Source organism: Oncorhynchus nerka, unplaced genomic scaffold (assembly GCF_034236695.1).
Source record: "Oncorhynchus nerka isolate Pitt River unplaced genomic scaffold, Oner_Uvic_2.0 unplaced_scaffold_1201, whole genome shotgun sequence".
In the NCBI taxonomy this organism is placed as follows: domain Eukaryota; kingdom Metazoa; phylum Chordata; class Actinopteri; order Salmoniformes; family Salmonidae; genus Oncorhynchus; species Oncorhynchus nerka.
In genome coordinates, this window is record NW_027040132.1 from 57,868 (window position 1) to 79,054 (window position 21,187).

Here is a 21,187-nt window from a genome sequence, read left to right on the forward strand (position 1 = left end):
TACTCATGTATAGTCATGTTACTATGGTAATGTCCTCTATATTCATGTATAGTCATGTTACTATGGTAATGTCCTCTATATTCATGGATAGTCATGTTACTATGGTACCGTCCTCTATACTCATGTATAGTCATGTTACTATGGTAATGTCCTCTATACTCATGTATAGTCATGTTACTATGGTTCTCTATACTCATATATAGTCATGTTACTATGGTAACAGCCTCTATACTCATGTATAGTCATGTTACTATGGTCCTCTATACTCATGTATAGTCATGTTACTATGGTAATGTCCTCTATACTCATGTATAGTCATGTTACTATGGTCCTCTATACTCATGTATAGTCATGTTACTATGGTAATGTCCTCTATACTCATGTATAGTCATGTTACTATGGTAATGGCCTCTATACTCATGTATAGTCATGTTACTATGGTCCTCTATACTCATGTATAGTCATGTTACTATGGTAATGTCCTCTATACTCATGTATAGTCATGTTACTATGGTAATGTCCTCTATACTCATGTATAGTCATGTTACTATGGTCCTCTATACTCATGTATAGTCATGTTACTATGGTAATGTCCTCTATACTCATGTATAGTCATGTTACTATGGTAATGTCCTCTATACTCATGTATAGTCATGTTACTATGGTAATGTCCTCTATACTCATGTATAGTCATGTTACTATGGTAATGTCCTCTATACTCATGTATAGTCATGTTACTATGGTAATGTCCTCTATACTCATGTATAGTCATGTTACTATGGTAATGTCCTCTATACTCATGTATAGTCATGTTACTATGGTAATGTCCTCTATACTCATGTATAGTCATGTTACTATGGTCCTCTATACTCATGTATAGTCATGTTACTATGGTCCTCTATACTCATGTATAGTCATGTTACTATGGTCCTCTATACTCATGTATAGTCATGTTACTATGGTAATGGCCTCTATACTCATGTATAGTCATGTTACTATGGTAACGGCCTCTCTACTCATGTATAGTCATGTTACTATGGTCCTCTCTACTCATGTATAGTCATGTTACTATGGTAATGTCCTCTATACTCATGTATAGTCATGTTACTATGGTCCTCTATACTCATGTATAGTCATGTTACTATGGTCCTCTATACTCATGTATAGTCATGTTACTATGGTAATGGCCTCTATACTCATGTATAGTCATGTTACTATGGTTCTCTATACTCATGTATAGTCATGTTACTATGGTCCTCTATACTCATGTATAGTCATGTTACTATGGTCCTCTATACTCATGTATAGTCATGTTACTATGGTAATGGCCTCTATACTCATGTATAGTCATGTTACTATGGTTCTCTATACTCATGTATAGTCATGTTACTATGGTCCTCTATACTCATGTATAGTCTTGTTACTATGGTAATGTCCTCTATACTCATGTATAGTCATGTTACTATGGTCCTCTATACTCATGTATAGTCATGTTACTATGGTAATGTCCTCTATACTCATGTATAGTCATGTTACTATGGTCCTCTATACTCATGTATAGTCATGTTACTATGGTAACGGCCTCTATACTCATGTATAGTCATGTTACTATGGTCCTCTATACTCATGTATAGTCATGTTACTATGGTAACGGCCTCTATACTCATGTACAGTCATGTTACTATGGTAACGGCCTCTATACTCATGTATAGTCATGTTACTATGGTAACATCCTCTCTACTCATGTATAGTCATGTTACTATGGTAATGTCCTCTATACTCATGTATAGTCATGTTACTATGGTCCTCTATACTCATGTATAGTCATGTTACTATGGTAATGTCCTCTATACTCATGTATAGTCATGTTACTATGGTTCTCTATACTCATGTATAGTCATGTTACTATGGTCCTCTCTACTCATGTATAGTCATGTTACTATGGTAATGTCCTCTATACTCATGTATAGTCATGTTACTATGGTAATGTCCTCTATACTCATGTATAGTCATGTTACTATGGTTCTCTATACTCATGTATAGTCATGTTACTATGGTCCTCTATACTCATGTATAGTCATGTTACTATGGTAATGTCCTCTATACTCATGTATAGTCATGTTACTATGGTCCTCTATACTCATGTATAGTCATGTTACTATGGTAATGTCCTCTATACTCATGTATAGTCATGTTACTATGGTCCTCTATACTCATGTATAGTCATGTTACTATGGTCCTCTATACTCATGTATAGTCATGTTACTATGGTCCTCTATACTCATGTAGAGTCATGTTACTATGGTCCTCTATACTCATGTAGAGTCATGTTACTATGGTAATCAGAAACATTTAGCATGCTATAATGTAACCTAAATCAAGTGTATTATTTATTGGTTGACTCACGTAGTAGCTTTATGTAGCCTGATATAGAGGCTATTTTCCTTTCGTCCCACTGAAACCCACAATTCTGACTCCTGTCTCACTTGAAAATTCCAAACTTTATTCTGTAATCCAAAATGTGCATCATCAAAGCACGTCAAAATATCACTATAACGTTTCCTCTACTTCTCTGTGCTGTCTGATACTGCTGCCCTTATGAGAGAGTCAATACCACTATAATGTTTCCTCTGTGCTGTCTGATACTGCTGCCCTTATGAGAGAGTCAATACCACTATAACGTTTCCTCTACTTCTCTGTGCTGTCTGATACTGCTGCCCTTATGAGAGAGTCAATACCACTATAACGTTTCCTCTACTTCTCTGTGCTGTCTGATACTGCTGCCCTTATGAGAGTCAATACCACTATAACGTTTCCTCTACTTCTCTGTGCTGTCTGATACTGCTGCCCTTATGAGAGAGTCAATACCACTATAACGTTTCCTCTACTTCTCTGTGCTGTCTTATACTGCTGCCCTTATGAGAGAGTCAATACCACTATAACGTTTCCTCTACTTCTCTGTGCTGTCTGATACTGCTGCCCTTATGAGAGAGTCAATACCACTATAACGTTTCCTCTACTTCTCTGTGCTGTCTGATACTGCTGCCCTTATGAGAGAGTCAATACCACTATAACGTTTCCTCTGCTTCTCTGTGCTGTCTGATACTGCTGCCCTTATGAGAGAGTCAATACCACTATAACGTTTCCTCTGTGCTGTCTGATACTGCTGCCCTTATGAGAGAGTCAATACCACTATAACGTTTCCTCTGTGCTGTCTGATACTGCTGCCCTTATGAGAGAGTCAATACCACTATAATGTTTCCTCTGTGCTGTCTGATACTGCTGCCCTTATGAGAGAGTCAATACCACTATAACGTTTCCTCTGTGCTGTCTGATACTGCTGCCCTTATGAGAGAGTCAATACCACTGTAACGTTTCCTCTGTGCTGTCTGATACTGCTGCCCTTATGAGAGAGTCAATACCACTATAAAGTTTCCTCTGTGCTGTCTGATACTGCTGCCCTTATGAGAGAGTCAATACCACTATAACGTTTCCTCTGTGCTGTCTGATACGGCTGCCCTTATGAGAGAGTCAATACCACTATAACGTTTCCTCTGCGCTGTCTGATACTGCTGCCCTTATGAGAGAGTCAATACCACTATAATGTTTCCTCTGTGCTGTCTGATACTGCTGCCCTTATGAGAGAGTCAATACCACTATAACGTTTCCTCTGCTTCTCTGTGCTGTCTGATACTGCTGCCCTTATGAGAGAGTCAATACCACTATAACGTTTCCTCTGCTCTGTCTGATACTGCTGCCCTTATGAAAGAGTCAATACCACTATAACGTTTCCTCTGTGCTGTCTGATACTGCTGCCCTTATGAGAGAGTCAATACCACTATAACATTTCCTCTGTGCTGTCTGATACTGCTGCCCTTATGAGAGAGTCAATACCACTATAACGTTTCCTCTGTGCTGTCTGATACTGCTGCCCTTATGAGAGAGTCAATACCACTATAACGTTTCCTCTGTGCTGTCTGATACTGCTGCCCTTATGAGAGAGTCAATACCACTATAACATTTCCCCTGTGCTGTCTGATACTGCTGCCCAGAGCGTCGGTAGAGAATGTGTGCTCAACAGGCGGTATGGCAGTAGGCAGGGTAGCCTAGTGGTTAGAGCGTTGGACTAGTAACCGGAAGGCAGTAGGCCTAGATATGGAAATACATTCAAACAGAGTTGGTCCCTGTTAAGATTCCTTGATATGTAAACAATTCCCTCTCTTCATCTCCCCGTTATTCATGAGCTGATCTGCTGTCTGTATAATCAGCAACTCGATTTGGTCAAATAGGAGATATTCTGTAACTCGTTGGTGGTTATCTAGCAACTTCGGTCATGTGACTTTTGATTGACTCTCAGTTCCAACGTTTGTATGATTGGACAACACAATAGCCTAGTCTGGGTGCGCTCTGTGTCGAGAGAGAGCATAGGCCTACTGCTGAAAGGCACTGAATTCATTGAGGAACATGAAAACGGTTTTAAAATTGTATTTTTTTTCCGGTATCAAGCAAACACCATCTGCAGTGTATCTTGCTGCCGACTTGAGCTCCAAGCAGGGGCCGTTCGTTTCACGTCTCAGGCCCTCGACTTGAGCTCCAAGCAGGGGCCGTTCGTTTCACGTCTCAGGCCCTCGACTTGAGCTCCAAGCAGGGGCCGTTCGTTTCACGTCTCAGGCCCTCGACTTGAGCGGACTCCAAGCAGGGGCCGTTCGTTTCACGTCTCAGGCCCTCGACTTGAGCGGACTCCAAGCAGGGGCCGTTCGTTTCACGTCTCAGGCCCTCGGCTTGAGCGGACTCCAAGAAGAGGCCGTTCGTTTCACGTCTCAGGCCCTCGACTTGAGCAGACTCCAAGCAGGGGCCGTTCGTTTCACGTCTCAGGCCCTCGACTTGAGCTCCAAGCAGGGGCCGTTCGTTTCACGTCTCAGGCCCTCGACTTGAGCCTCCAAGCAGGGGCCGTTCGTTTCACGTCTCAGGCCCTCGACTTGAGCGGACTCCAAGCAGGGGCCGTTCGTTTCACGTCTCAGGCCCTCGACTTGAGCTCCAAGCAGGGGCCGTTCGTTTCACGTCTCAGGCCCTTGACTTGAGCCGGACTCCAAGCAGGGGCCGTTCGTTTCATGTCTCAGGCCCTCGACTTGAGCTCCAAGCAGGGGCCGTTCGTTTCACGTCTCAGGCCCTCGACTTGAGCCGGACTCCAAGCAGGGGCCGTTCGTTTCACGTCTCAGGCCCTCGACTTGAGCTCCAAGCAGGGGCCGTTCGTTTCACGTCTCAGGCCCTCGACTTGAGCCTCCAAGCAGGGGCCGTTCGTTTCACGTCTCAGGCCCTCGATTTGAGCCTCCAAGCAGGGGCCGTTCGTTTCACGTCTCAGGCCCTCGACTTGAGCGGACTCCAAGCAGGGGCCGTTCGTTTCACGTCTCAGGCCCTCGACTTGAGCTCCAAGCTGGGGCCGTTCGTTTCACGTCTCAGGCCCTCGACTTGAGCTCCATGCAGGGGCCGTTCGTTTCACGTCTCAGGCCCTCGACTTGAGCTCCAAGCAGGGGCCGTTCGTTTCACGTCTCAGGCCCTCGACTTGAGCTCCAAGCAGGGGCCGTTCGTTTCACGTCTCAGGCCCTCGGCTTGAGCGGACTCCAAGAAGGGGCCGTTCGTTTCACGTCTCAGGCCCTCGACTTGAGCAGACTCCAAGCAGGGGCCGTTCGTTTCACGTCTCAGGCCCTCGACTTGAGCTCCAAGCAGGGGCCGTTCGTTTCACGTCTCAGGCCCTCGACTTGAGCCTCCAAGCAGGGGCCGTTCGTTTCACGTCTCAGGCCCTCGACTTGAGCGGACTCCAAGCAGGGGCCGTTCGTTTCACGTCTCAGGCCCTCGACTTGAGCTCCAAGCAGGGGCCGTTCGTTTCACGTCTCAGGCCCTCGACTTGAGCCGGACTCCAAGCAGGGGCCGTTCGTTTCATGTCTCAGGCCCTCGACTTGAGCTCCAAGCAGGGGCCGTTCGTTTCACGTCTCAGGCCCTCGACTTGAGCCGGACTCCAAGCAGGGGCCGTTCGTTTCACGTCTCAGGCCCTCGACTTGAGCTCCAAGCAGGGGCCGTTCGTTTCACGTCTCAGGCCCTCGACTTGAGCGGACTCCAAGCAGGGGCCGTTCGTTTCACGTCTCAGGCCCTCGACTTGAGCTCCAAGCAGGGGCCGTTCGTTTCACGTCTCAGACCCTCGACTTGAGCTCCATGCAGGGGCCGTTCGTTTCACGTCTCAGGCCCTCGACTTGAGCTCCAAGCAGGAGCCGTTCGTTTCACGTCTCAGGCCCTCGACTTGAGCTCCAAGCAGGGGCCGTTCGTTTCACGTCTCAGTGTAACGGTTCTCATGTGGTGAAGGAGAGTCGGACCAAAATGCAGCGTGTAGATTGCGATCCATGTTTATTAAACTGAAGTAACACAAATCTCAATACAAACACTACGAAACAATAAACGTAACGAAAACCGAAACAGCCTAATACTGGTGCACATACACACAGAACAAGGACATCAAGACACTAAGGACAATCACCCACAAAACAGGCTACCTAAATATGGTTCCCAATCAGAGACAACGACTAACACCTGCCTCTGATTGAGAACCATATCAGGCCAAACTTAGAAATAGACAAACCAGACACACAACATAGAATGCTCACCCAGCTCACGTCCTGACCAACACTAAAACAAGGAAAACACATACGAACGATGGTCGGACCGTGACACTCAGGCCCTCGGCGTGTGCAGCGAGAGGGCGGATTTAACCGTTTCAGAGAGTAGTGAATGTGCTTCTATAATAGCAAATCCGGGAGGCATAGCCGGGGGACGCAGGCGAACATAACGAACAAACCAGTGTTCAAGAATCCACTCGTTGGTGAAGAGGCAGGCGCTGATAGAACTGTCAGATCCAGAATATAAGCGTTCTGACCTTTGATCTATATTTCGATGTTGAGCCATAATTGATTTTCTTTATTGTGTAGAAAATATATATTTTTGTTATTGACTTTTAAAATTAGAATAAATGTCCGAGGTCCGGACCGAGGTGTCCTCAATTTGTAGTCAGCCCAACCGCAGTATTCAGTCATAACGAGTTGCATTGACTCACCCAGGAGACGAAGTTGAAGACGAACAACAGATATTTGACGCAAGTCTCTCCTCCCGTCAGTAGCGCCATGGTCCGTCCGTCTGTCCGTCCGTCCGTCCGTCTGTCCGTCTGTCCGTCCGTCTGTCCGTCCGTCTGTCAGATGAAGAGACGTCTATAATACTGTTACAAAAGATGTATAATAATGTTGTTGATTTCCGGTCAGTTGGACGAATCGAAGTTGATGAAGTCCTCAGCCCCCTTTGTCTCTGCTGTCTGTGTGCTGTGCGTGCTGGTGCCTATATAGAGGCGCACAGCACTCCCACCTCAGACACAAATTGTCTGCCACTTTTTTCTTTCTCTCTCTCTCTCTTTCTTTCTCTCTCTCTCTTTCTCTTTCTTTCTTTTTTTCTTTTGGTTTGTTATTGTCAATATACAGAATATGAACAACTAGTCAGATTTGAGTCCTATAGATTTAGTCGGGTTGTTACTCAACACGGTATATGTGTGTGTGAGGCTGAGGTGATTCACTCTGACAAGGCATACTGTTAATTACAGGTCACATCAGCCTCTCTCTGGCTCTTTGCTTAGTCTGAGTCCTGACACACACACACACACCCATACACACATGCACGGATAGAGGGTCAGAGACGCAGGGGACAGAGGGACAGTGTCCAGAACAATGGTTCCTGTTGTGTCCAGAGAGTCTGTCTTCCCACTGCACTGTGATACACATACCACACACACACCCCTATACACACACCCCTATACACACACACCCCTATACACACCACTACACATACCACACACACACCCCTATAAACACACCCCTATACACACACACCCCTATACACACACCACTACACACACACCCCTATACACACACCCCTACACACACACCCCTATACACACACCATTACACACACACACCCCTATACACACCCCTATACACACACACCCCTATACATTTACATTTACATTTAAGTCATTTAGCAGACGCTCTTATCCAGAGCGACTTACAAATTGGTGCATTCACCTTATGACCTCCAGTGGAACAGTAGTGCATCTAAATCTTTTCAGGGGAGGGGGTGAGAGGGATTACTTTATCCTATCCTAGGTATTCCTTAAAGAGGTGGGGTTTCAGGTGTCTCCGGAAGGTGGTGATTGACTCCGCTGTCCTGGCGTCGTGAGGGAGTTTGTTCCACCATTGGGGGGCCAGAGCAGCGAACAGTTTTGACTGGGCTGAGCGGGAACTGTACTTCCTCAGTGGTAGGGAGGCGAGCAGGCCAGAGGTGGATGAACGCAGTGCCCTTGTTTGGGTGTAGGGCCTGATCAGAGCCTGGAGGTACTGAGGTGCCGTTCCCCTCACAGCTCCGTAGGCAAGCACCATGGTCTTGTAGCGGACCATTACACACACACCCCTATACACACCCCTATACACACACACCCCTATACACACACCACTACACACACACCCCTATACACACCCCTACACACACACACCCCTATACACACCCCTATACACACACACCCCTATACACACACCGTTACACACACACCCCTATACACACACCCCTACACACACACACCATTACACACACACCATTACACACACACCATTACACACACACCATTACACACACACCATTACACACACACCCCTATACACACACCCCTACACACACACACCTACACACACACCATTACACACACACCATTACACACACACCATTACACACACACCATTACACACACACCCCTATACACACACACCCCTACACACACCCCTATACACACACCGTTACACACACACCCCTATACACACACCCCTACACACACCCCTATACACACACCATTACACACACACCCCTATACACACACCATTACATTTACATTTACATTTACATTACATTTAAGTCATTTAGCAGACGCTCTTATCCAGAGCGACTTACAAATTGGTGCATTCACCTTAAGACATCCAGTGGAACAGCCACTTTACAATAGTGCATCTAAATCTTTTAAGGGGGGTTGAGAGGGATTACTTTATCCTATCCTAGGTATTCCTTAAAGAGGTGGGGTTTCAGGTGTCTCCGGAAGGTGGTGATTGACTCCGCTGTCCTGGCGTCGTGAGGGAGTTTGTTCCACCATTGGGGGGCCAGAGCAGCGAACAGTTTTGACTGGGCTGAGCGGGAACTGTACTTCCTCAGTGGTAGGGAGGCGAGCAGGCCAGAGGTGGATGAACGCAGTGCCCTTGTTTGGGTGTAGGGCCTGATCAGAGCCTGGAGGTACTGAGGTGCCGTTCCCCTCACAGCTCCGTAGGCAAGCACCATGGTCTTGTAGCGGATGCGAGCTTCAACTGGAAGCCAGTGGAGAGAGCGGAGGAGCGGGGTGACGTGAGAGAACTTGGGAAGGTTGAACACCAGACGGGCTGCGGCGTTCTGGATGAGTTGTAGGGGTTTAATGGCACAGGCAGGGAGCCCAGCCAACAGCGAGTTGCAGTAATCCAGACGGGAGATGACAAGTGCCTGGATTAGGACCTGCGCCGCTTCCTGTGTGAGGCAGGGTCGTACTCTGCGGATGTTGTAGAGCATGAACCTACAGGAACGGGCCACCGCCTTGATGTTAGTTGAGAACGACAGGGTGTTGTCCAGGATCACGCCAAGGTTCTTAGCGCTCTGGGAGGAGGACACAATGGAGTTGTCAACCGTGATGGCGAGATCATGGAACGGGCAGTCCTTCCCGGGAGGAAGAGCAGCTCCGTCTTGCCGAGGTTCAGCTTGAGGTGGTGATCCGTCATCCACACTGATATGTCTGCCAGACATGCAGAGATGCGATTCGCCACCTGGTCATCAGAAGGGGGAAAGGAGAAGATTAATTGTGTGTCGTCTGCATAGCAATGATAGGAGAGACCATGTGAGGTTATGACAGAGCCAAGTGACTTGGTGTATAGCGAGAATAGGAGAGGGCCTAGAACAGAGCCCTGGGGGACACCAGTGGTGAGAGCACGTGGTGTGGAGACGGATTCTCGCCACGCCACCTGGTAGGAGCGACCTGTCAGGTAGGACGCAATCCAAGCGTGGGCCGTGCCGGAGATGCCCAACTCGGAGAGGGTGGAGAGGAGGATCTGATGGTTCACAGTGTCAAAGGCAGCTGATAGGTCTAGAAGGATGAGAGCAGAGGAGAGAGAGTTAGCTTTAGCAGTGCGGAGCGCCTCCGTGATACAGAGAAGAGCAGTCTCAGTTGAATGACTAGTCTTGAAACCTGACTGATTTGGATCAAGAAGGTCATTCTGAGAGAGATAGCGGGAGAGCTGGCCAAGGACGGCACGTTCAAGAGTTTTGGAGAGAAAAGAAAGAAGGGATACTGGTCTGTAGTTGTTGACATCGGAGGGATCGAGTGTAGGTTTTTCAGAAGGGGTGCAACTCTCGCTCTCTTGAAGACGGAAGGGACGTAGCCAGCGGTCAGGGATGAGTTGATGAGCGAGGTGAGGTAAGGGAGAAGGTCTCCGGAAATGGTCTGGAGAAGAGAGGAGGGGATAGGGTCAAGCGGGCAGGTTGTTGGGCGGCCGGCCGTCACAAGACGCGAGATTTCATCTGGAGGAGAGGGGAGAAAGAGGTCAGAGCACAGGGTAGGGCAGTGTGAGCAGAACCAGCGGTGTCGTTTGACTTAGCAAACGAGGATCGGATGTCGTCGACCTTCTTTTCAAAATGGTTGACGAAGTCATCTGCAGAGAGGGAGGAGGGGGGGGGAGGGGGAGGAGGATTCAGGAGGGAGGAGAAGGTGGCAAAGAGCTTCCTAGGGTTAGAGGCAGATGCTTGGAATTTAGAGTGGTAGAAAGTGGCTTTAGCAGCAGAGAGAGAAGAGGAAAATGTAGAGAGGAGGGAGTGAAAGGATGCCAGGTCCGCAGGGAGGCGAGTTTTCCCTCATTTCCGCTCGGCTGCCCAGAGCCCTGTTCATTACACACACACCCCTATACACACACCATTACACACACACCCCTATACACACACCATTACACACACACCCCTATACACACACCATTACACACACAGCCCTATACACACACCATTACACACACACCCCTATACACACACCATTACACACACACCCCTATACACACACCATTACACACACACCGTTACACACACACCCCTATACACACACCATTACATTATTAGTGTGTAGGGGTGTGTAACGGTGTGTGTGGACCAGGTGTGTATAGGGAAGTGTGTGTAAGTGTGTGTTACTGTAAGTGTGTGTAAGTGTGTGTGTAACAGTTTGTGTATAGGGGTGTGTGTGTAGGGGTGTGTGTGTAGGGGTGTTTGTGTAGGGGTGTGTGTATAGGGGTGTGTGTGTAGGGGTGTGTGTGTAGGGGTGTGTGTGTAGCGGTGTGTGTGTAGGGGTGTGTGTGTAGCGTGTGTGTGTAGGGGTGTGTGTGTAGGGGTGTGTGTGTAGCGGTGTGTGTATAGGGGTGTGTGTGTAGCGGTGTGTGTGTAGTGACGTGTCTGTTTGTGTATAGGGGTGTTTGTGTATAAGGGTGTGTGTATGTGTAGTGGTGTGTGTGTGTAGGGGTGTGTGTATGTGTAGTGGTGTGTGTGTGTAGGGGTGTGTGTATGTGTAGTGGTGTGTGTGTGTGTAGTGGTGTGTGTGTGTAGGGCTGTGTGTATGTGTAGTGGTGTGTGTTTGTGTAGTGGTGTGTGTGTGTGTGTGTAGTGGTGTGTGTATGTGTGTGGTGTGTGTGTGTGTGTGTGTAGTGGTGTGTGTATGTGTAGTGGTGTGTGTGTGTAGCGGTGTGTGTGTAGTGGTGTGTGTGTGCAGGGGTGTGTGTATGTGTAGTGGTGTGTGTGTGTGTAGTGGTGTGTGTGTGTAGGGCTGTGTGTATGTGTAGTGGTGTGTGTTTGTGTAGTGGTGTGTGTGTGTGTGTGTAGTGGTGTGTGTATGTGTAGTGGTGTGTGTGTGTAGCGGTGTGTGTGTAGTGGTGTGTGTGTGTGTATAGGGGTGTGTGTGTGTATAGGGGTGTATGTGTAGTGGTGTGAGTGTGTGTGTATAGGGGTGTGTGTGTGTATAGGGGTGTATGTGTAGTGGTGTGAGTGTGTGTGTATAGGGGTGTGTGTATAGGGGTGTATGTGTAGTGGTGTGTGTGTGTGTAGTGGTGTATGTGTAGTGGTGTGTGTGTGTAGTGGTGTGTGTATGTGTAGTGGTGTATGTGTAGTGGTGTATGTGTAGGGGTGTGTGTGTGTAGTGGTGTGTGTGTAGTGGTGTGTGTGTAGTGGTGTGTATGTAGTGGTGTATGTGTAGTGGTGTGTGTGTGTAGGGGTGTGTATGTGTAGCGGTGTGTGTGTGTAGGGGTGTGTGTGTAGTGGTGTGTGTGGTGGTGTGTTTGTAGTGGTGTGTGTGTGTAGGGGTGTGTAAAGTGGTGTGTGTGTGTAGGGGTGTGTGTGTGTGTGTAGGGGTGTGTGTGTAGGCGTCTGTGTATGTAGGGGTGTGTGTGTGGTGGTGTGTGTAGTGGTGTTTGTGTATAGTCGTGTGTGTGTAGGGGTGTGTGTGTAGTGGTGTGTGTGGTGGTGTGTGTGTGTAGTGGTGTGTGTGTAGTGGTGTGTGTGTAGGGGTGTATGTGTAGTGGTGTATGTGGTGGTGTGTGTGTGTAGTGGTGTGTGTGTAGTGGTATGTGTGTAGGGGTGTGTGTAGTGGTGTGTGTGTAGGTGTGTGTAGTGGTGTGTGTGTAGTAGTGTGTGTAGTGGTATGTGTGTAGGGGTGTATGTGTAGTGGTGTGTGTGTGTAGGTGTGTGTAGTGGTGTGTGTGTAGTAGTGTGTGTGTAGGTGTGTGTAGTGGTGTGTGTGTAGTGGTGTGTGTGTGTAGGTGTGTGTAGTGGTGTGTGTGTAGGGGTGTGTGTGTAGGTGTGTGTAGTGGTGTGTGTGTGTAGGGGTGTGTGTGTAGGGGTGTGTGTGTAGGTGTGTGTAGGGGTGTGTGTGTAGTGGTGTGTGTGTAGGGGTGTGTGTGTAGGGGTGTGTAGTGGTGTGTGTGCAGGGGTGTGTGTGTAGGGGTGCGTGTCGGTGTGTGTGTATAGTGGTGTGTGTTTCTCTGTTCCTCCCAAAACAACAACAGCCTCCAAAAGCAGCAGTCTGTCCAGACAAAGACCTTGTTTAGAGTTGGGCCGTGGTGAGTGTCAGGACTGAAGAGGCTGTGGTGTGATGTGACAGAGGCGGGAGGAGGAAGGAGGGAGAGAAGGGCTATTCATCACATTCCTGATGCACAATCACATCACTGAAATGTTTCAAATACAATACAAACTACTGTGTTGTGACAACAGGGTTACATTATCCAGACTGTGATAACAGGGTTACATTATCCAGACTGTGACAACAGGGTTACATTATCCAGACTGTGACAACAGGGTTACATTATCCAGACTGTGATAACAGGGTTACATTATCCAGACTGTGACAACAGGGTTACATTATCCAGACTGTGATAACAGGGTTACATTATCCAGACTGTGACAACAGGGTTACATTATCCAGACTGTGACAACAGGGTTACATTATCCAGACTGTGACAACAGGGTTACATTATCCAGACTGTGATAACAGGGTTACATTATCCAGACTGTGACAACAGGGTTACATTATCCAGACTGTGACAACAGGGTTACATTATCCAGACTGTGACAACAGGGTTACATTATCCAGACTGTGACAACAGGGTTACATTATCCAGACTGTGATAACAGGGTTACATTATCAAATCACATTTATTTATATTGCCCTTCTTACATCAGCTGATATCTCAAAGTGCTGTACAGAAACCCAGCCTAAAACCCCAAACAGCAAACAATGCAGGTGTAGAAGCACGGTGGCTAGGAAAAACTAGGAAGAAACCTAGAGAGGAACCAGGCTATGTGGGGTGGCCAGTCCTCTTCTGGCTGTGCCGGGTGGAGATTATAACAGAACATGGCCAAGATGTTCAAATGTTCATAGATGACCAGCAGGGTCAAATAATAATAATCACAGTAGTTATCGAGGGTGCAACAAGTCAGCACCTCAGGAGTAAATGTCAGTTGGCTTTTCATAGCCGAGCATTAAGAGTATCTCTACCACTCCTGCTGTCTCTAGAGAGTTGAAAACAGCAGGTCTGGGACAGGTTGCACGTCCGGTGAACTGGTCAGGATTCCATAGCCGCAGGCATAACAGTTGAAACTGGAGCAGCAGCATGGCCAGGTGGACTGGGGACAGCAAGGAGTCATCATGCCAGGTAGTCCTGAGGCATGGTCCTAGGGCTCAGGTCCTCTGAGAGAGAGAAAGAAAGAGAGAGAGAAAGAGAGAATTAGAGAGAGCATACTTAAATTCACACAGGACACCGGATAAGACAGGAGAAGTACTCCAGATATAACAAACTGACCCTAGCCCCCCGACACATAAACTACTGCAGCATAAATACTGGAGGCTGAGACAGGAGAAGTACTCCAGATATAACAAACTGACCCTAGCCCCCCGACACATAAACTACTGCAGCATAAATACTGGAGGCTGAGACAGGAGGGGTCAGGAGGGGTCAGGAGACACTGTGGCCACAGGAGGGGTCAGGAGACACTGTGGCCCTATCCGATGATACCCCCGGACAGGGCCAAACAGGAAGGATATAACCCCACCCACTTTGCCAAAGCACAGATAGATAGGTAGGATAGATAGGTAGGAGCAAGCCCATGTAATGCTTTGTAGGTTAGCAGTAAAACCTTGAAATCAGCCCTTGCCTTAACAGGAAGCCAGTGTAGAGAGGCTAGCACTGGAGTAATATGATACATTTTTTTGGTTCCAGTCAGGATTCTAGCAGCCGTATTTAGCACTAACTGAAGTTTATTTAGTGCTTTATCCGGGTATCCGGAAAGTAGAGCATTGCAGTAGTCTAACCTAGAAGTGACAAAAGCATGGATTAATTTTTCTGCATCATTTTTGGACAGAAAGTTTCTGATTTTTGCAATGTTACGTAGATGGAAAAAAGCTGTCCTTGAAATGGTCTTGATATGTTGTTCGTCAAAAGAGAGATCAGGGTCCAGAGTAACGCTGAGGTCCTTCAGTTTTATTTGAGACGACTGAACAACCATCAAGATTAATTGTCAGATTCAACAGAAGATCTCTTTGGTTCTTGGGACCTAGAACAAGCATCTCTGTTTTGTCCGAGTTTAAAAGTAGAACGTTTGCAGCCATCCACTTCCTTATGTCTGAAACACATGCTTCCAGGGAGGGCAATTTTGGGGCTTCACCATGTTTCATTGAAATGTACAGCTGTGTGTCATCCGCATAGCAGTGAAATTTAACATTATGTTTTCGAATGACATCCCCAAGAGGTAAAATATACAGTGCCTTGCGAAAGTATTCGCCCCCCTTGAACTTTGCGACCTTTTCAGGCTTCAAACATAAAGATATAAAACTATTTTTTTGTGAAGAATCAACAACAAGTGGGACACAATCATGAAGTGGAACGACATTTATTGGACATTTCAAACTTTTTTAACAAATCAAAAACTGAAAAATTGGGCGTGCAAAAATTATTCAGCCCCTTTACTTTCAGTGCAGCAAACTCTCTCCAGAAGTTCAGTGAGGATCTCTGAATGATCCAATGTTGACCTAAATGACTAATGATCAGGCTACCATCCATAAAGAACAACGTTATAGGGTTAAGGTTAGGGTTAGGAGGGTCAGGATGGTCAGGCTACCATCCATAAAGAACAACGTTATAGGGTTAAGGTTAGGGTTAGGAGGGTCAGGATGGTCAGGCTACCATCCATAAAGAACAACGTTATAAGGTTAAGGTTAGGAGGGTCAGGATGATCAGGCTACCATCCATAAAGAACAATGGTTTAGAGTTAGGGTTAGGAGGGTCAGGATGGTCAGCCTACCGTCCATAAAGAACAACGTTATAGGGTTTAGAGTTAGGGTTAGGAGGGTCAGGATGGTCAGCCTACCGTCCATAAAGAACAACGTTATAGGGTTTAGAGTTAGGGTTAGGAGGGTCAGGATGGTCAGCCTACCGTCCATAAAGAACAACGTTATAGGGTTTAGAGTTAGGGTTAGGAGGGTCAGGATGGTCAGCCTACCGTCCATAAAGAACAACGTTATAGGGTTTAGAGTTAGGGTCAGGATGGTCAGCCTACCGTCCATAAAGAACAACGTTATAGTGTTTAGAGTTAGGGTTAGGAGGGTCAGGATGGTCAGCCTACCGTCCATAAAGAACAACGTTATAGGGTTTAGAGTTAGGGTTAGGGTTAGGAGGGTCAGGATGGTCAGCCTACCGTCCATAAAGAACAACGTTATAGGGTTAAGGTTAGGGTTAGGAGGGTCAGGATGGTCAGGCTACCGTCCATAAAGAACAACGTTATAGGGTTTAGAGTTAGGGTTAGGAGGGTCAGGATGGTCAGCCTACCGTCCATAAAGAACAACGTTATAGTGTTTAGAGTTAGGGTTAGGAGGGTCAGGATGGTCAGCCTACCGTCCATAAAGAACAACGTTATAGGGTTTAGAGTTAGGGTTAGGAGGGTCAGGATGGTCAGCCTACCGTCCATAAAGAACGTTATAGGGTTTAGAGTTAGGGTTAGGAGGGTCAGGATGGTCAGCCTACCGTCCATAAAGAACAACGTTATAGGGTTTAGAGTTAGGGTTAGGAGGGTCAGGATGGTCAGGCTACCGTCCATAAAGAACAACGTTATAGTGTTTAGAGTTAGGGTTAGGAGGGTCAGGATGGTCAGGCTACCGTCCATAAAGAACAACGTTATAGTGTTTAGAGTTAGGGTTAGGAGGGTCAGGATGGTCAGGCTACCGTCCATAAAGAACAACGTTATAGGGTTTAGAGTTAGGGTTAGGAGGGTCAGGATGGTCAGGCTACCGTCCATAAAGAACAACGTTATAGGGTTTAGAGTTAGGGTTAGGAGGGTCAGGATGGTCAGGCTACCGTCCATAAAGAACAACGTTATAGGGTTTAGAGTTAGGGTTAGGAGGGTCAGGATGGTCAGCCTACCGTCCATAAAGAACAACGTTATAGGGTTTAGAGTTAGGGTTAGGAGGGTCAGGATGGTCAGGCTACCGTCCATAAAGAACAACGTTATAGGGTTTAGAGTTAGGGTTAGGAGGGTCAGGATGGTCAGCCTACCGTCCATAAAGAACAACGTTATAGGGTTTAGAGTTAGGGTTAGGAGGGTCAGGATGGTCAGCCTACCGTCCATAAAGAACAACGTTATAGGGTTTAGAGTTAGGGTTAGGAGGGTCAGGATGGTCAGGCTACCGTCCATAAAGAACAACGTTATAGGGTTTAGACGTTATAGGTTTAGAGTTAGGGTTAGGAGGGTCAGGATGGTCAGCCTACCGTCCATAAAGAACAACGTTATAGTGTTTAGAGTTAGGGTTAGGAGGGTCAGGATGGTCAGGCTACCGTCCATAAAGAACAACGTTATAGGGTTTAGAGTTAGGGTTAGGAGGGTCAGGATGGTCAGGCTACCGTCCATAAAGAACAACGTTATAGTGTTTAGAGTTAGGGTTAGGAGGGTCAGGATGGTCAGCCTACCGTCCATAAAGAACAACGTTATAGTGTTTAGAGTTAGGGTTAGGAGGGTCAGGATGGTCAGCCTACCGTCCATAAAGAACAACGTTATAGTGTTTAGAGTTAGGGTTAGGAGGGTCAGGATGGTCAGGCTACCGTCCATAAAGAACAACGTTATAGGGTTTAGAGTTAGGGTTAGGAGGGTCAGGATGGTCAGGCTACCGTCCATAAAGAACAACGTTATAGGGTTTAGAGTTAGGGTTAGGGTTAGGAGGGTCAGGATGGTCAGGCTACCGTCCATAAAGAACAACGTTATAGGGTTTAGAGTTAGGGTTAGGAGGGTCAGGCTACCGTCCATAAAGAACAACGTTATAGGGTTTAGAGTTAGGGTTAGGAGGGTCAGGATGGTCAGCCTACCGTCCATAAAGAACAACGTTATAGGGTTTAGAGTTAGGGTTAGGAGGGTCAGGATGGTCAGCCTACCGTCCATAAAGAACAACGTTATAGGGTTTAGAGTTAGGGTTAGGAGGGTCAGGATGGTCAGGCTACCGTCCATAAAGAACAACGTTATAGGGTTTAGAGTTAGGGTTAGGAGGGTCAGGATGGTCAGGCTACCGTCCATAAAGAACAACGTTATAGGGTTTAGAGTTAGGGTTAGGATGGTCAGCCTACCGTCCATAAAGAACAACGTTATAGGGTTTAGAGTTAGGGTTAGGAGGGTCAGGCTACCGTCCATAAAGAACAACGTTATAGTGTTTAGAGTTAGGGTTAGGAGGGTCAGGATGGTCAGGCTACCGTCCATAAAGAACAACGTTATAGTGTTTAGAGTTAGGGTTAGGAGGGTCAGGATGGTCAGCCTACCGTCCATAAAGAACAACGTTATAGGGTTTAGAGTTAGGGTTAGGGTTAGGAGGGTCAGGATGGTCAGGCTACCGTCCATAAAGAACAACGTTATAGTGTTTAGAGTTAGGGTTAGGAGGGTCAGGATGGTCAGGCTACCGTCCATAAAGAACAACGTTATAGGGTTTAGAGTTAGGGTTAGGGTTAGGAGGGTCAGGATGGTCAGGCTACCGTCCATAAAGAACAACGTTATAGGGTTTAGAGTTAGGGTTAGGAGGGTCAGGATGGTCAGGCTACCGTCCATAAAGAACAACGTTATAGTGTTTAGAGTTAGGGTTAGGAGGGTCAGGATGGTCAGCCTACCGTCCATAAAGAACAACGTTATAGGGTTTAGAGTTAGGGTTAGGAGGGTCAGGATGGTCAGGCTACCGTCCATAAAGAACAACGTTATAGGGTTTAGAGTTAGGGTCAGGATGGTCAGGATGGTCAGGCTACCGTCCATAAAGAACAACGTTATAGGGTTTAGAGTTAGGGTTAGGAGGGTCAGGATGGTCAGCCTACCGTCCATAAAGAACAACGTTATAGGGTTTAGAGTTAGGGTCAGGATGGTCAGGATGGTCAGGCTACCGTCCATAAAGAACAACGTTATAGGGTTTAGAGTTAGGGTTAGGAGGGTCAGGATGGTCAGGCTACCGTCCATAAAGAACAACGTTATAGGGTTTAGAGTTAGGGTCAGGATGGTCAGCCTACCGTCCATAAAGAACAACGTTATAGTGTTTAGAGTTAGGGTTAGGAGGGTCAGGATGGTCAGGCTACCATCCATAAAGAACAACGTTATAGTGTTTAGAGTTAGAGTTAGGGTTAGGAGGGTCAGGATGGTCAGGCTACCGTCCATAAAGAACAACGTTATAGGGTTTAGAGTTAGGGTTAGGAGGGTCAGGATGGTCAGCCTACCGTCCATAAAGAACAACGTTATAGGGTTTAGAGTTAGGGTTAGGAGGGTCAGGATGGTCAGGCTACCGTCCATAAAGAACAACGTTATAGTGTTTAGAGTTAGGGTCAGGATGGTCAGCCTACCGTCCATAAAGAACAACGTTATAGGGTTTAGAGTTAGGGTTAGGAGGGTCAGGATGGTCAGGCTACCGTCCATAAAGAACAACGTTATAGGGTTTAGAGTTAGGGTTAGGAGGGTCAGGATGGTCAGGCTACCGTCCATAAAGAACAACGTTATAGGGTTTAGAGTTAGGGTTAGGGTTAGGAGGGTCAGGATGGTCAGGCTACCGTCCATAAAGAACAACGTTATAGGGTTTAGAGTTAGGGTTAGGAGGGTCAGGATGGTCAGGCTACCGTCCCATAAAGAACAACGTTATAGGGTTTAGAGTTAGGGTTAGGGTTAGGAGGGTCAGGATGGTCAGGCTACCGTCCATAAAGAACAACGTTATAGGGTTTAGAGTTAGGGTTAGGAGGGTCAGGATGGTCAGGCTACCGTCCATAAAGAACAACGTTATAGGGTTTAGAGTTAGGGTTAGGGTTAGGAGGGTCAGGATGGTCAGGCTACCGTCCATAAAGAACAACGTTATAGGGTTTAGAGTTAGGGTTAGGAGGGTCAGGATGGTCAGGCTACCGTCCATAAAGAACAACGTTATAGGGTTTAGAGTTAGGGTTAGGGTTAGGAGGGTCAGGATGGTCAGGCTACCGTCCATAAAGAACAACGTTATAGGGTTTAGAGTTAGGGTTAGGAGGGTCAGGATGGTCAGGCTACCGTCCATAAAGAACAACGTTATAGGGTTTAGAGTTAGGGTTAGGAGGGTCAGGATGGTCAGGCTACCGTCCATAAAGAACAACGTTATAGGGTTTAGAGTTAGGGTTAGGAGGGTCAGGATGATCAGGATGGTCAGCCTACCGTCCATAAAGAACAACGTTATAGGGTTTAGAGTTAGGGTCAGGATGGTCAGGATGGTCAGGCTACCGTCCATAAAGAACAACGTTATAGGGTTTAGAGTTAGGGTTAGGAGGGTCAGGATGGTCAGGCTACCGTCCATAAAGAACAACGTTATAGGGTTTAGAGTTAGGGTTAGGAGGGTCAGGATGGTCAGGCTACCGTCCATAAAGAACAACGTTATAGGGTTTAGAGTTAGGGTTAGGAGGGTCAGGATGGTCAGGCTACCGTCCATAAAGAACAACGTTATAGTGTTTAGAGTTAGGGTCAGGATGGTCAGCCTACCGTCCATAAAGAACAACGTTATAGGGTTTAGAGTTAGGGTTAGGAGGGTCAGGATGGTCAGGCTACCGTCCATAAAGAACAACGTTATAGGGTTTAGAGTTAGGGTTAGGATGGTCAGCCTACCGTCCATAAAGAACAACGTTATAGGGTTTAGAGTTAGGGTTAGGAGGGTCAGGATGGTCAGGCTACCGTCCATAAAGAACAACGTTATAGGGTTTAGAGTTAGGGTTAGGAGGGTCAGGATGGTCAGGCTACCGTCCATAAAGAACAACGTTATAGAGTTTAGAGTTAGGGTTAGGAGGGTCAGGCTACCGTCCATAAAGAACAACGTTATAGGGTTTAGAGTTAGGGTTAGGAGGGTCAGGATGGTCAGGCTACCGTCCATAAAGAACAACGTTATAGTGTTTAGAGTTAGGGTCAGGATGGTCAGCCTACCGTCCATAAAGAACAACGTTATAGGGTTTAGAGTTAGGGTTAGGAGGGTCAGGATGGTCAGGCTACCTGTCCATAAAGA

General features: G+C 47.0%; 1 protein-coding gene across 1 annotated transcript in view; it reads right to left on the reverse strand.

The window, feature by feature from the left end:
- Positions 1 to 7,360, reverse strand: part of LOC135569106 (CD9 antigen-like) — a 64,813-nt gene extending 57,453 nt beyond the window's left edge. Inside the window, exon 1 of the mRNA XM_065015950.1 lies at positions 7,103 to 7,360. Within this exon, the coding sequence (XP_064872022.1) occupies positions 7,103 to 7,171 (69 nt within the window). The 5' untranslated portion in view covers positions 7,172 to 7,360. The remainder of the gene's footprint in view (positions 1 to 7,102) is intronic.
- Positions 7,361 to 21,187: the final 13,827 nt, after the last annotated feature.